The sequence below is a fragment of the Artemia franciscana genome, chromosome 2 (genome assembly GCF_032884065.1).
Source record: "Artemia franciscana chromosome 2, ASM3288406v1, whole genome shotgun sequence".
Taxonomy (NCBI): Eukaryota; Metazoa; Arthropoda; class Branchiopoda; order Anostraca; family Artemiidae; genus Artemia; species Artemia franciscana.
The window spans coordinates 16,204,785-16,221,097 of NC_088864.1; the positions used below are offsets into that span (position 1 = coordinate 16,204,785).

The following is a 16,313-nucleotide window of genomic DNA, read 5'->3' on the forward strand; positions in this document are numbered from 1 at the left end:
AATGACCCAAAAAGTTAACAGAAAACAATTAAAACAGACAATAAATAAACAATATATTGAAAGGCGCTGGCTAAAAGCTTGAAAAAGACTATGCTTATGATCAAATGATGAAGCAAACCGGTGCTTTCATCTCATTACAATCATTAAAGGATTGCACAAATTACACTTGGCTAAAAGTCTAGTGTTACGTGTCCAAAGTGGTAAACCCAAAATATACTTCGCATACTTAACGAAGAAGGATCTAATACGCTTCTTATCCCTATCTGTAAAAATAATCCAAAAAGGCGAAAGCGCTAGCAAGGTCAATATCACAAGAGGAAAGCCCAAAAAAAGAAATCAAGTTAATGGCCGTTTCAGCTTCCTTTAGGTGAATAAACATAAAATTTTGAATAACAAAATTTGAATATGACGAGAGGGACATCATGGTTTTAGAAATGCCTAGGTAGGGCAAGGTCCAAAGTTGGTTGGGAACCACTGGTCTAAAGCAATAAATTCTCTAATATACTGAAGAGTTACTAAAATAGAACAACTGTACCGGAGACCTGAAACGAGAAAACCTGATGAACGAGAGACTGATAAATCAGCTTCTGTTCTCACCTCGATGATTACTTTGTCACTTGTGACATTTATATAGCCTATGACACTCCTATAATTAAACATCGCTTAGTTTGACTCTAACATAACGAAATACTAAAACTATGGACCAGAGCGGAAGCAAAAGTTTACCCACACAGAAATAACAGAGGCAAGAAATAAACACAAAAAGAAAAGGGAAAAATTAACGAGGCCAACAGTAGGAAACTAAGATTCTTAACTTTCAGTTTATATACCAATGAAGTTCAATTCTATTCAAATATAGGAAAAAGAGAAAAGATACAATGATGTATTCAAATATGAATACGGACAATAGAAGACAAATACGTCAGAATATTCCCCCACAAAGCCCTTTCGCCCGGAATGCAGGGTAATTTTTATGAAAAGAGAAAAATTGAAAAAAGAGTTATAATATAAAGCTATACAGCATGAGTTTCCAGCATGAAAACCCGTCGAAAATTATCAGGAATCGTTATCAGAATTTTTGAATCTATATATATGTATATATAAATACATATATATATATATATATATATATATATATATATATATATATATATATATATATATATATATATATATATATATAACTACTTTCCTTCCAAATAATTTTCAGAATTTTGAAAACTACGTTTTCCTTGGCTTTCTGTTTCACCGGCTCTTTCTTTACCTTTTTCGAAATATCAAATCTATATTACACTCAACCCAAATTTTAATTTTGTGTTTTACAGAAAAAAAACTCCTAATAAACCAGGCAATTGAAAAACAGGTTTTCCTGTGATCTTTCCAACATGTCACTAAAATACCAAAAGTAAACACGGTATAAAACCCATGTTTTAATACATACACATTGACAGCGCAAATTTTCCAAAGTCATTTTTATACTATAATAGGCGAACTATATACACTGGACTATATACGGTAGGTAGGGACGGTACGCCAGGAGTATATAGGTAGACGAACTATATACGCTGCGAAGACTGTGATCACGTATAAATTCAAATGGCGTTGACAGCACAAATTTTTCAAAGTAATTTTTTGTACTACAATAATTATTACAACCGCATTTTTTTCAATTATAAAATTATAGAGTATATTAGCTTTCCCTAGATGCTCAGGGGGCTGTTTAGATTTAAAAAAAATCCAACAGCTTATTTGAGTAGATTTGATTAACAAAAGAAGAATTACTCATCTCCCGTTATTTCCCCTTTACCTAACACCTTTCACAACAATTGTCTTTCATTACAGCCTCGTAACAGTTATTTATTTCTATCTTGAACACAGTCTTAAAAATATAGTCAAGCTCCGTTCAAAATCTGTTTTATCCTAATGGAACGGTCAGCCGATTATTTCGTATCGCAAATCTGGAGAGGAAGATCAAGCGGACAGAGAAACAATCTTGGGCAGACATTCAAGAATTGCCTGGACCCTGATCGTGGTTTGATTCTTTTTTGTTATCTGCTCTTTTTTTCGGTTTTTAACTAACTGAATTTTTTTCTCACAATCAAAAATATAGAATTACACCTCCCCAACTTATTTTTCTTTTATATTTATTTTAATCAAAAAAAGGAGTAGGCCATAGGCTTGTCTCGTTACTAAAACTGAAAGAAAATATAGCAATAAAACCATACAGGTAAAAGTCCCATACCCTGTCACATTGCAAAATAATGACAACAAAGAAAAAAATACAGACAGCTCTTCTGATTCTGAGTAACAAAGCCACAGATATTTAAGTCCCATAGCTCTTCAAAGGTCTTTTAGATAACAACAGTATTTCTGATAACAATATATACAACTAACTTTGCAAAGAACAAAAAGGACAATAAACGAGAATTGGCTATCTGGGTGTTTATTGGTACCATAAATAATGAATAAATTCCGTAGGCTTATCGCATTACAGAAGCAAACAAATACTTCACAATATGCGAGGAAACGAATTCATGGCGCCCTCTTAGGGGGCCCTAAGACCATAAATACTATGGTTCTTTACACTTCCTTTCGGAAAAAGAAGTTCCAACCAAAGCTGTTTTGAAAGTTGTAATGTTGTTTTTTTTTAAACAATATGGTCTGCCATCATGTTGCCATGATAGAATGGACCGATTTACAAAAAAAGAACAACAATTTTCCAGATACATAACCCGCTTCATTATAATTATCCTTTAGCCCATCCTTGCAGCAGTTTTTTACCTTGAACATGGTGTCACAGTGTATTCAAGCACAAGTCAAAAATTCGTTTTATAATAATACTTAGTAAGTAACGTTCCAGCAGCGTTCTGGATTGGACAGGAGTAACTAACTATAAAATGGGACTATTTTTCGTTTGTTTTTTTCCGTTCTGCATTTATTTTGCTACTTCTTTTTTTCCTTGCTTGGACCTTTTCAACTATGAAATTTACAGAATAATTTCCATGTTTTCTTTGTTTCAAATTAGTATTATATATTTTACATTTACTTATCAATTTTTTTCCGTGTATCATAGAACTTTGTCCTAGGGTTGTCTAGGGGTTGTCTAGAACCACCCAAAATTCGTTTCAAAGTCGAGTTTTCCAAATTTTCTTCAGGAACATCTCTTGTTTTCCCTGTGAGTACGTACTTTAAGGGGGGAGGGGGGTTGGAGGATATTTTTTTTCTTGAACATTTTTTTAAGAGCAAAAGACTTAATACTCATGGTAGTCTTCTAATTAGCAAGTTCCCAAACAATTTTCATTTAGAAACTACTTTAAAAAACCTGAAGAAGAGTTTGAATAAAAGTGAAAAATGTCCATATCTGCATATATAAAAAAAGAAGACCGAATATTGACCTTAATAACCCTAGACGCTAGAAACAAAAATTATCTCATCCTCTGCCCCCCCCCCTCTAAGAGTCATAGCCGTTGCCACCTATATAAAGTCTCAACTTTGAACTTAGTATTACCAAGAAGAGGTGGTAACCAATTATGCATGCATTCAGAATGAGAGTCCAGGAATATCATCACATCTCCTTTGGCAACTCTTGCACCTTCACTTCGCGCAACAATCAGACCACTTCTTTCGGCCAAATGCACCACCTTCACCTTTGGAAGATTTTTTCTCACGTAATCATCAAGAGGCTTCTTCAAAAAATCTAAAGAAGTAGAAGTCATTAAGACAATGTTAAATAGTCACGCCACAAGAGATCAGTAAGAACATGGAAAATGCAACCCTAAAAACATTAAACGTTTTGAAATAACCAAAAGAGAAATCATAGAAAATAAGTTTTTACATATGAGCAAATCTGTGATGGAGCAGCCGGTCTTGATACAGGTATACCCACCGCAGCCTACGCAACCAACCCAATCGAAACGCTTCTATTAACTGAAAAGGAGAAGTAGCAAGCACAAGTCTCTACCTGTCGGAAACGCTAATAATAATCCAAATAATGTTATAGCCAAATTTTTAAAATGTTTGAATGGAGACTATCGGGAAATATAGAGTTAGGGTATTCATACAATTCCTAGTGTAACAGATTATTTGGTTTGGAGCGAGGCTCAGTGGTGTGACTCTGTAAGCCCCGAGTTGACTTAGCTCCAAATAGGCACCTGGAGAGATCCGAGGAAGGTTAACAGGAAGGATGTGGGAAAGCAGAGGGTGGTTGACCCTAAGCCATCCATTACCAATCCAGTTTGATTATTACTTTTCAAGTATTTAATTTTTATTGCAGTGACAGCCAAAAAGCCATCCAAAATACAGATAGAACGCATGATATAGTATATCTGATAGTATTTTAAATATCTTTAGCTTTTCCACATCTTAGTAAGGCGTAGAAAAGGTTGTGGAAATTTATACCGAAGGTTAAGTGTCTAACTTCTTTTGCACTGGAATAAATTAGATGTATGACAAGCGTCTGATAAGATACAGAATCTATACATCGTCGAATGGCCGAGGAAAATAATAGATGTTTTCCTGAGGAAATGACTAAGCATGGTCTCAGTGGTCATGTCATGTGATAATCTAGAAGAATCCCTGATTCTCAAATGCCGAGATGATAGTCATATGACAGTTCTGTACGTATTATACGGAACTGGTATTGTTCCAAATTAACTTCAAGATGTGCTAGAAATCAGACAACATCAGAGAAAGCAAGAGAGAGGGAGTGAGGAGAGAGAGATAACCCTTTCGTATGTAATAAGACGTAAAGGTACCAGAACCATCATATAGTTATATAGTGAGCTAATAATGGTAATGTATGAAAAAAGGACACGCTAACATGAATTTTTACTAATGAAGCATTTAATGATTATCAAATGATACTCTTCCCCATGAACTCATGGATGAGTGCGTGTATGAAAGTTTGTATAGTTGAAAACTATGAAGATAGAAATAGATAAAAAAATAAAACGTAAGAACATGCAAATTTACAAGCTCTTTTCTGCAAAAATGAGGAATTTTGTAACTTTTTCAAAAAGAAATATCACAGATGCGTTTTTATTTGTTGTTTTATTATGGTGATTTTAGAACGATGGTTTTATGGATTTTCTGGATGGGCTTGAGTTGTTTACCAATCCAGTCTAATGGGTTTGGTCCATATGTTGACCGCAAAAGGTACGGACATGCTGAACATTAATTTATAGTTAAAAATATTTTTTTATTCAGATTCTTTCTTCAGTCTGTCAAATGACAAACTCATGAACCAATGAACCAATAGCTGTAAAATAATAGAAGGAAAAATAACAGAAATTGTAAAAAAGAACACAAAAATGGATAAAATATACAATATAAGAATATAAAACAGATAAATAGATATTCATTTTTATATTATACTCATTAATATATTTTGCCACAATTATTATGCAAACATAATGTTCAAGTCCCCCTTTCTCAAAAATTAGTTTACCTTGGAATGCCTATTGGAAAAATATGAAAGAAACTGTGAAATTATCCCTCGAAAATTTGAAGAAAAAACTGAGAATTGCTTATGCTTCAATTGTATCTAATATTAAACACATTGATAAATTAAATCTTGCGAAAATTTATAATAGCCTAGTTGTACCTCATCTCCTTTCTCTTTGTCCGGTTTGGCACTTTTTTAGTGAACCTCAGAAACTATCTGTTCGTAGAATATATTTTCGTTATGCTAAATTCCTTCTCAGTTACCCTCCTTGGACTAGAAATAGTTACTTAATGAACAAATTCCGCCTAGTTTCTCCTACATCTATTATTGATAAAAGGCTTCATGATTTTCGTTCTTCTATGTCGATAGTGTCTCACCCATGGTCAGCATCACTTATTTAATTGTTTGTTTGTGTTGATTTGTATTTATTTGTAGCTTGTTTTTATTTTATTTTTCTCTTATTACTCCATCTTAAGGGCGTTCCGCCCTCTTTTTTGTAGATGGGTTATAAATATATTGATGGATTGATTGATTGATAATTTGCAGTTCGCTTAGTTACCGAATAATTTCTGAATAATTAGAATTTCCGAATAATTTCCGAATAATAATTACCGAATAATTTCTTTCGTTCCCTTTGTTTCAGGCTATTTAGGCTGTAAATTCAGATGAGCTTTGCCGTTTTTTCTTTTCATTCACCTTAGACTTCCTCTACAGCCAAGATACGGCTAAAGAAGTCCGTCTTGAAGAACTCTTGTCCTGTGTTGGAGCACATCAGAGCTGTAAATTGTTGCACCATTCCACTGGAACATCAATGGCTCAGATCACCAATTTCTGTTGAATATTGGATCAAGATGCTGAAGGTGCTTGGAATGAATGTCTTGCATAGAGACTGTTCTTTAAAATACAAATACGATTCCCTTGTTCCTGGGTGATTTCAGTAACTTGAGTATTCATTCAGCGCTCGGCGTGCACTTGAAATAGAGTTTCTTGGATTATTATTAACGTTTCCTACAGGTAGAGACTTGTACTTGCTACTTCTCCTTTTCAGCTAATAGAAGCGTTTCGATTAGGTTGGTTGCGTAGGCTGCGGTGGGTATACTTGTACCAAGACCGGCTGCAAAACTGTGATTTTCTATGATTTCTCTTTTGGTTATTTCAAAACGAGTTACGGATAATTACTTGGATTATCCTGCTTATAACCCACTTTATAAGCAGAAATTAAGTATTAAGTTTTAGCACCCCGGGGTTTGGCTATTCTACTTGTAATATCTTCACTGCATTCGCCTCTTTACTAATAATACTACCCAGAGCGCACTATTGGCCTAATATTGTTTAACTTTACTTCAAAAAGTAATACAAGAAACCGAGAGAATTGTTGAAGACAAGAAACAAATTCACAATAGTCTGCAAAGGAAACGAAAAGGGCGAAATATAAAAATATAGAATTATGCTGAAAATGACAACAGCGATAAACTTTTATTATCCGATTATCCTTAATTCTTAGAGATATAGGTGTTAAGTTTCTATTAAACCAATCTAAACAATCAGATTTCATTTTCACTGTCTTTGGTACTTAAATAATCATTTCATCTCAATAAATAAAAAGTACAATAATGTCTTTTTCTTAGTAGATTTCTTTTTCCTTTATAATTTATTTATTCACCTTTGCTTAAAATTCTTATTACTATTTCACTGTTATTTATTTTAAAGGTCCATCACTGTTATTTATTTATTTGGGCTGCACAGTAGCTTTTTGTTTTTCCAAACCAAACCTAATAAAATTTACATATTCCGAAACAGTAAAAATGGCGATTCGTTTGATGCATAAATTGTTACCATTTCTTTACAGGCTCTGTTTTACGATTATGTTTGAGAAGATAATAGAAAATTAGAGGAAAGATATATGTAATTTGTTTAGCTTTAGATGTTTTTTAGGCCGTTATAACATATATCATGGACTATATTATCATAGAGCTCAAGGAAGTATAACTTTCTATTACTCTCTATGACTTTAACTCTGTAAAGTATAATTCTTTATGATGTTCCAGTGTCCCGCTAGCAGTGGAGAAAGAAAAATTAAAAAAGGGGACAAATGCTATACGTAAGCAATGGGCAAATGTCAAAACTTAAGACCTTTCCCCCGGGGGCTGTGGGATATCATATTATCTCCAAAGACATAGTTATTGGATCTTTCAACTATGCTGAACAAAATGGCTATCTCAAAATTTTGATCGGACAACCTTGGGGGAAAAAGCCGTGGGAGGGGGCTAGCTGCCCTTCAATCTTTTAGTTTATTTAAAAAGGGCAATAGAACTTTTAATTTTCGTTTGAATGATCCCTTTTTAATATTCAATCACAGTAAAAAAAAAAAATACTGTATAAGCAGGCCATTCAAACACGTAAATTTTCGAAGTCTATTGGTTAGATTCTAATAATGGAAAAAAACCAAAGGGGGTCTTGACTATAACGAATTTTCTGACAGTAGAAATGTTTCCAAATTAAGATTTTATAAAGTTTTCTTAGTTTTTATTTTTGCAAATTAGGTAGATGAAATTTCTATAAGCTTTGGTCTGAAATATAGCGTTCATTTTTACTACTAATTTACTTTATTAACCCGTCCTCCGATTTTCAAATATATAACCTTAAAGCCCTACACTATGAAACTAAAAGACGTTCAGTTCACTCAAAACAGAAATTACAACCCCTCTCCTGGGGGGTTTGGAAAACTTTGCCTAAGGATTCTTAATAAGAAACCTTTATTGCAAAGGATCTTGATCAAAGAGTAGGGGTAACTTATAATAGTGAGCACTGGCGACAGAGTCGACAAAAATAACTTACATTTATCACTACCTTAATTTTACCAATTTCACTGATCGAATTAGTCATTTTTGTTACTACATAGAAAAAAGTCAAGTGTCTCCAAACGCTAGATGGTGTTGATAAATTTTTTTTGTCGACACTAGCGCCAGTTGTCACTCTTATAAGTTATCCATTTTCTTTGGGTCTTGACTATAACGAATTTCCTGAAAATAGAAATGGTTCCAACGTAACATTTTTATAGTTTCCTTCCCTTATTTTTTTTTTTTTTTCAAAATATATAGATGAAATTTTGTAAGCTTTGGAGTCCAAAATCCACCTGCGTTGCAAATTCACTTTATCATCCCTCCTCACCCCCTGGTCAGATATATAAGCTTTATAACCCTAGACTATCAACTAAAAGACGCTCAGTTCACACAGAACTGAAATTATAATTCGGTGAATTTTCTTTTGACTAATTATTTTGAAATAAAAGTTGCATATAAGCAATTTGTTGCAACTGACGCCTTTTCTTAATTTATAATTCAAAATGAAGCCAAAAAAAAATAGAACGTTTGGCAAAACTCCTATTGCCTTTAATCAAAATAGAGTAACATTTACTAAGAAAATAGTAATAATAACAATAATATTATAATATAGAAGTCTGCAAACCGAGATTAGAATAGTAGAAGCTAGAGTGATGGCAGTGGTGAAATATGGCTCTGAAGCCATATTTCTGAAGCATTGAAGCATTGAAGCATTCTGAAGCATGGGTTTGAAGAAAGATCTAAAGGAAATAGGAACTTCCTGGGAAAATGTAAAGGGGGAGGCTTTGAATATATTGGGAGAAGTGAAGCGTGAAGCGAGAAGAGGTGAAGCGTGCATAGCTGTGTTGGCTTCAGGCGGCTTGGTGTGGCGGTGAGTTGTTAGTAGTATAATATAGAAAATAGTAAAGACTATGGAAAATAATAATAATGTACTTTTCTAAACAGTAGTTGCCCCAAAAAGCGAACAGGAAAGACTCATCCCTTTGAGCGCTGCTTCAAGTATCAGTAAGTTCGGATTTTCACCCAAAAAGTGTAGTTAGCCATCTCCAGTTTGGTCAAACTTAAAAACAGTTTCTGTAAATATGCTTTTGCCATTTCTTTCTTCTCATAATACGTATGAAGGCGGAAGCAGAATACAGCGACAAGACACTCCCCCCCCCTCAGAATTTTTTTTAAGAAGAAACCAAGTTTTGGAGATATTAAATATTCGTTTCTAGAAACCACAAATTTTCTACATAGTCATTAAGATAGATCACTAGTTTAAAGAATATCTACAGAAGCGGAAAAGTTTCCTTGAATTTGAGGAACTCTCAACGCAAATTTTAAGAGAAAATGTACCAAAAAATGTATAAAAGAGCGTCCCAAAACATAAAAAAAATGTCCAAAACACCTACTGTTTAAAAAAAATGGTAATTTCACAAATAAAATAATAAGAACAAAATAAAAAAAATAGTAAATTACAAACAAAAATTAGTATATATGTTACAGTGAAAGATCATAGTTTGGAGAATGTCGACTTTTACTGGTGGACGTCAATATTCATAAAGTAGACATTTTCCATTTCGGTCTTTCAGGGTGATATATATAAAAAACAAGATTATTAAATTCACTAAGTTTCATTTGTAATGCCCAAATTAATATTGGCAGAAATAAAGGAAAATTTGGCAAAATTCTTGAATTTAGAATAAATTAATATGTAACTTTATATTAGGTAAAGTTACAAATTTGCAACGAACTTCTTTGTAAATTTAGTAGAAATTTTAAGTAGCATTTTCGGATTTACAACAAAAGATCCAGAGCAACTTTCAAGTAAAAGTTCATAAATTGACATAGGGCTGATCCAGGAATGGTGGAAGACCCCAGTCCCCTCAAGATTTTTCCTGGTACCCTCATTCCGTTTTTTTTTTTAATTAGCTAGTCAATTTGGTCAGTAATCGGCACTTTTTCACATTGCCCCCCCCCCTCCAAGATTTTACTCTAGATCAGCCTTTTCAAAACATTCATCATTTATGTACAAATAATATTAGATTTACTAGTTTCTCAAAGAAACACGAAAAAAACCTAGAAACTGCACTGAAACTTTATTAGTTAATTGCAATGATCATTAGAAAAATTCATAAGTCCCTTTTTACTTGTTCCTAGTAAAAATGCTAAATAATTTGTGTAGCGATCGTGAAAAGACGTTTCCAAGCATTTATCAGCATTGCATCTCCAGCCCCACCCCCCTTCCAGGAACAAGGGTGCTCATTAAGTATGGGTAGAATTATCAACAAAATGACTCAAATACAGCGCGTCCTTCTTTAAAAATGAGACAACCCAAAAAAACCATCTAATTCGGAAAACAAAAAATACATCTAATTTGGGAAACAGGGATATTAAAATGGAATTACGGTGAATATAATTAAAAGTTATTGCTAATTCATTAATTTATGTCTTTGTTAGGGAAAATGAGGAAACAAAAAGATATTACCTTTGGTACTGGCATCGTCAACAAGGACTATCTCTATTAAATTAGCTGGTGCTCTAGCCATACAGCTATAAGCAGTCCGAAGCAAAGTGGACCAATGCTCATTGTGAAAAGGCACAACAATACTAGCTGTTGGCAACTCAGCTAAATATTTATTGTTGTTACATCTGAAAGAAAACCATAATTAGGTTTATAATTAAAAGTAGAGTCATACCAGGACCCACCTAAGGGGATTCCTTCCGTTCCATAGAATTCATTGACCCCCTCACCCTTAGATTTTGAAAAATATCTTCATTTTTGCCAAACTGAAAAAATGCTTTAATTAAAAAAAAAATCGACCAACCAATACAGACAAGAAAAACAATTTCCCTTGCACAAATTTGTAAAATACGTTTTGCACCCCTTCCCTCCTCCGTAAATTTTATTGAATTAATGTCCCTGACTAATTATAGTACTTAAAGTTATTTGAAAAAATTTAAACATATATATTGTTGCTTTAAATATCTGAATTAATAGAAGTGTCCGTGCTCCCTTTCTTAAAGCTTTTTATACGAGGATTTTATAAGAGGTTTCCCAGAAGCAGCCTCGTAAAGAGCAAACCACAACGAATAGTAACCGAAAACTTAAAAATGAATTAAAAAAACTCTATAAGAAAAATTTGCCGTTTAATGCTGAATCAAGAATGGTAACTATTATTTCAGTTCATCAAAGATTATTGCGGAAATATTTTCATAGGAATTTGTCAAATAGCTTAAAATTCATCAAAATGGCACCAAATCAAAAAGAAAATAAACTGATATTAAAAAGCATTGGAATTATAATAGTCAAAAACCATAAACAGAGGTTTTCAGTCCCTCAATTTAAAAACGCGAGACAAACATACTCTAGCTCGTATGCCATTGGTGTGTCCCTTTTTTGCATTTTTTTTTCTCCAGACCCTAGTTTGACCTCCCCATCTGAAATTTAGTTTCTTCAAAAATCTCGCCAAAACTGAGATAAGCCTGCATAGTTAAAGCATCCACAGAAACGGGTCAGTCTGAAAAATACATAAAGGTATCTTTACCTTGGCTCATTTTTCAGTTTTCACTGTAATTTTCACTTGATTTAGAAAAATTGGCTCCAACTTTGCCCCCTCCCAAGATTTTGACATTACGCCACTGGTCTTGATTACTCGCCCATAATAAATATAAATATAACTTAACGTCAGTGAAGTTCTCTTTTAAATCTTTCGTTCACAGTTTCTAGCATTCTATGTATATTTTGCTGTAATAACATTTTCTCACAATAGATGCTCTGATTGCTCGGCTCTGATACTTTTCTTGGTATTTCTTCCGTTTAGCCTACTCACTTGACCCATTTCCGCGCTCACTAAAATGTTTTCACGAATTCTTAGAAAGGAGCGATACCTCCAAAAATGTTGTTTGCTCTTTAATAGGTTCCAGCTTTCAGTGTGGTATATCTAATGAATGTGAAATGTGGCTTGTTTGATGTTTACCAAGAGAGAACTTATTTGAGCAGAAATTAAAAGTTTTTTAAAATGAACATGAAATTAATTAAAGATATTGAAAGGAATTAAAGGAGATTAATGAAAAAGCGATTGTTTCTCAGCGAAGTGGTGTTCTCAGTTATTTTGTATCATTAAGCAATGATTTTGGCCCGAAAACAAACAAATTAAGGTTTTGACATCAAATTAATTGACATTCGACGCTCAAATCAGTGTGAGGAAAATGAAACAATATTCCTGTGGCAATTACATACATACAAATAACTAGTACCGAAGAATTTTTTACAGATATCAGGACTTAATAAAGGTCTGAAAAACGGGTTAAAGGCTTATTTGTTCTGAAAATCGCAAATTTAGCCCGTGGAAGCTTAAGTGCTACCCCTCCTCCCTAGAGATGCCCCTTTCTATATTAATGTAAACACCCCCTATAAAAATGAAGTATAGTCATCTAAAAAATACACTTGAAAATGATAAGATTTGGTGAGACTAGGTTTTCAGGAAACAAGAATAAAAACCGTTTTGCTTTTGCAGTAGATTCATAACAAAGAAAAAAAAATATTATGAACTAGTGCAAATGGTCAAGCTAAGTAACTAGAGTAACACACAAGTAAGAACATACATTCATAACAGAAATTCATGTATTGATGAATAAACCATCAGAAGATGTAAATAATAAATCATAGTCAAGTATGGTCCAGCTGCTGAATTCATAAATTAATCCAAAGATGATATGACGTACACCCCGAAAGTAAAGAAAGTTTTTGTATAAATTTTGTTTATATTCTACCTGATGCTTAGGTTACTTCTCTACGTAGCAGTTAAAATTTTACAGGCAGCGAAAAAGCATGTGCCAGACATCACCTCTTACTTGCTACCTAGTTTGAATGATGTCGGGTACAGACGCAATAAACTGATACCCCAATTATTATGATAGAGGTTGAGAAGAGTCAATACGACACCCAATCATCTGTTTCTGAATTCTTATCATAAAATTCAAGGAATAAAATTCTTTTTTTTTTCAAAAATGCTCAACACAGAAAATTTCCTATAAGACAGTTTTTAGAATTTATAGAAAGAATGAGTGTAGTCCTAAAATACGAATCGCCTTTCAACTCTGCCTTTGTGCTCATCAGTCGCAGCAGAAGCCCAGCTCGAGTGTTTCTCTTTCACATTTCCATTCACTCGTTTATCTTCTTAGTTGGATTATCTTAAAGACGGTTTCGGCGATCTCATCATCGGAATCCAATCCCTACCCCGGGGTGCTGCAGCTGAAATCCAATTCCGGATCCCCTATTATCAAGCAGAGCTAGAACAAATGTCTTGTTTTTGTGTTTGTTTTTGTTTTTTTCAACTGAACCTGTAAAAAATTACTTCCACAGAAAAGGTGGCATATTCTTGGTAAATTTATTTCTAAGTCCCTAAACACAAAAGGCAAAAATATACACTTCCTTCCACAATGTTTAGCTTTTTATTTTCTTTAGTTTTTCAGTTGTTTTTTTTAGAGACATCTTTCAAACCAAAACTTGAAACTTAAAGCTAGACTCTGTCAGGAGTTCGATTTTTACTCCTGATTAATTAAAAAAAAAACAAGTTTTTTCAACTGAAAAGAGCAATATTAAAACTTTAAACGAACAGAAATTGTTACATAAATGAGAGGGTTCACCCCCTCGTCAATGTCTCAATCTCAACGCTTAAGTTCGAATTTTGTTCCCATTCTTTAAGAATGACCCCTGAATCACAAAAGTCGTTTAATTAGAATAAATGGCTCTTTTGAAATTACTAAAAAAAAACTTTGGCGTAAAGATCGAGGCATTGACGAGGGGTCGAACCCCCTCCTATACGTAATAACTTCTGTTTGTTTTAAGTTTTAATATTCATCCTTACTTTCAGTTTAAGAAACTTGTTTTTTATTTAATTTCTAATTGTTTTTTAAATAGTGCTAGGAAACCCGACACCCCCTTCATGGAAAATTATCTTTCTCCATGAAAAATCCCTCCATAGAAAGATCCTCCCATATTACCGCTTCCCCCACTCCCCCCCCACCTATCAGAAAAAATTCCCTCAAACGTCTGTATACTTCCCAATAACCAATACTATGTGTAAACAATGGGCAAAGTCAATAGCTTGCAGCCCTCCCCCGGGGACCGTGGGGGATTAAGTAGTCCTCAAAGACATAGTTATTAGATTTTTCGACTATGCTGAACAAAATGGATATCTCAAAATTTTGATCCAGCGGCTTTGGGAAAAAAATAGCGTGGGAGGGGGCCTAATTGTCCAACAATTTGTTTGGTCATTTAAAAAGAGCACTAGAGCTTTTAATTTCCGTTCAAATGAGCCCTCTCACGACATTCTAGGACCACTGGGTCGATTTGATCACCCCTGAAAAAAAAATAATAAACACGCATGCGTGATCTTTCTTCTGGTAAAAAATACAAAATTCCGCGTTATTGCATATAGGAGCTTGAAACTTCTACAGTAGGGTTCTCTGATATGATGAATCTGATTATATGACTTTCATTAAGATTCTGCGACCTTTAGGGGGTGTTTCCCCCTTTTATCGAAAATGAGGCAAATTTTCTCAGGCTCGTAATTTTTGATAGGTAAAACTGAACTTGATAAAACTTACATATTTAAAATCAGCATAAATATTCGATTCTTTTGATGCATCTATTGATATCCAAATTCAGTTTTTTAGAGTTTTGGTTACTATTAAGCCAGGTCACTCCTTACTTACAGTTCGGTATACCACAAACTGTTTGATAGCAGGATCTCACGCCATTATTATTATTTTCATTATATTTTCATTATTCTTTATTATTCATAATTTAAGTTCCTAAGCACAAAAGGCAAAAATATATACTTCCTTCCACAATTTTCAGTTTTTTTACACTTTTTTTAGAGGCGCTCTTCAGACCAAACTTGAACTTAAAGTTAGACTCTGTCAGGAGTCAAATTTTCACTCCTAACAGCAGGATCTCACACCACCAATAAAAAAAAGAGAAAAGAAGAAGAAAAAGCGTATCTCGGACAATAGATTAAACTAAGTCGCAAGAAGAGGGAGGGAGGGTAAACAAACGACATAAAACGACTTAATGAGAGACTGTAAATGACGATTTAATATGTTGTCATTCCGAATATTCTTTTGTGGCGAAATTCGAGTTTGGTTCCCTTCGATATAGAGTTGATAATACAGCACATATCAAATGAAGTGCCGCCCGGACTGTGTCGTAAATACATTAAAAAACATTAAAATTAAAACAGAATATTAACAAACATTAAGATTAAAAATACAAACCTTGGATTCTTTTGAAAGCCAAATATGATATAACAAGACAAGTATGTTTAATAGGGTCAATTATGAATCTTGACAAAGTACCCCCAGGCGCCTTTTGAATTACGAACGCCGAACTGTTGTAATGTGAACATTTTTTCTTGTGATTGTGATTGGTCTTTTCTCTTTTTAATGAGGAAAACTTACCATCCAAACAGAGGAAAGGGCACCAGTAATCCATAGTTTTAAAATTGAATTTTCCTATTTGGCATCAGATTTTTGTCTTTTTACCAAACACTTTATTTTAAAATTATTATTTAAATAAATTATAATGCCATTTTACCAAAATATTATTTTGTAACAACATTATATGTCATTTAACACTTTCCAAACCAGTCCCCATGACAAATCTTCTGCTAAATAGGGATTCCCTTGATTATATGCGTAAGTAAATGAAGATTCTTACTCAGCATGTCTGATATCAGGAAGGCTACGATTCAATGCAATCTGGTCAGAGGCAAAGCCATTAAATCCATTAACCTTATAAATTTCGTCTTTTTTCTTTTCCAAGTCAGGTGGTAAATGATATGCTTGGCCGTGCTCGCCAGGACCAACCCTTTTCTCATCTGCTTCCATCAATTCATAATTGTGCCAATCAATTACTTTGTTTGAATGCTCCAACTACGAAAAATAAACAAGATTATTTATTTATAAAAAACAAGATATGACAAGATATTATTACTTTCTAGACAATTTCATGCTTTTGTCGGGTTTTACAAATCAAC

General features: G+C 33.6%; 1 protein-coding gene across 1 annotated transcript in view; it reads right to left on the reverse strand.

The window, feature by feature from the left end:
* LOC136037919 (putative polypeptide N-acetylgalactosaminyltransferase 10) overlaps positions 1 to 16,313 on the reverse strand; it is a 53,960-nt gene that overhangs the window by 31,529 nt on the left and 6,118 nt on the right. The window contains exons 2-4 of the mRNA XM_065720779.1: positions 15,995 to 16,209; positions 10,757 to 10,920; positions 3,509 to 3,697 (exon numbers count right to left, since the gene is read on the reverse strand). Coding sequence (XP_065576851.1) covers positions 3,509 to 3,697; positions 10,757 to 10,920; positions 15,995 to 16,209 — 568 coding nt within the window. The remainder of the gene's footprint in view (positions 1 to 3,508; positions 3,698 to 10,756; positions 10,921 to 15,994; positions 16,210 to 16,313) is intronic.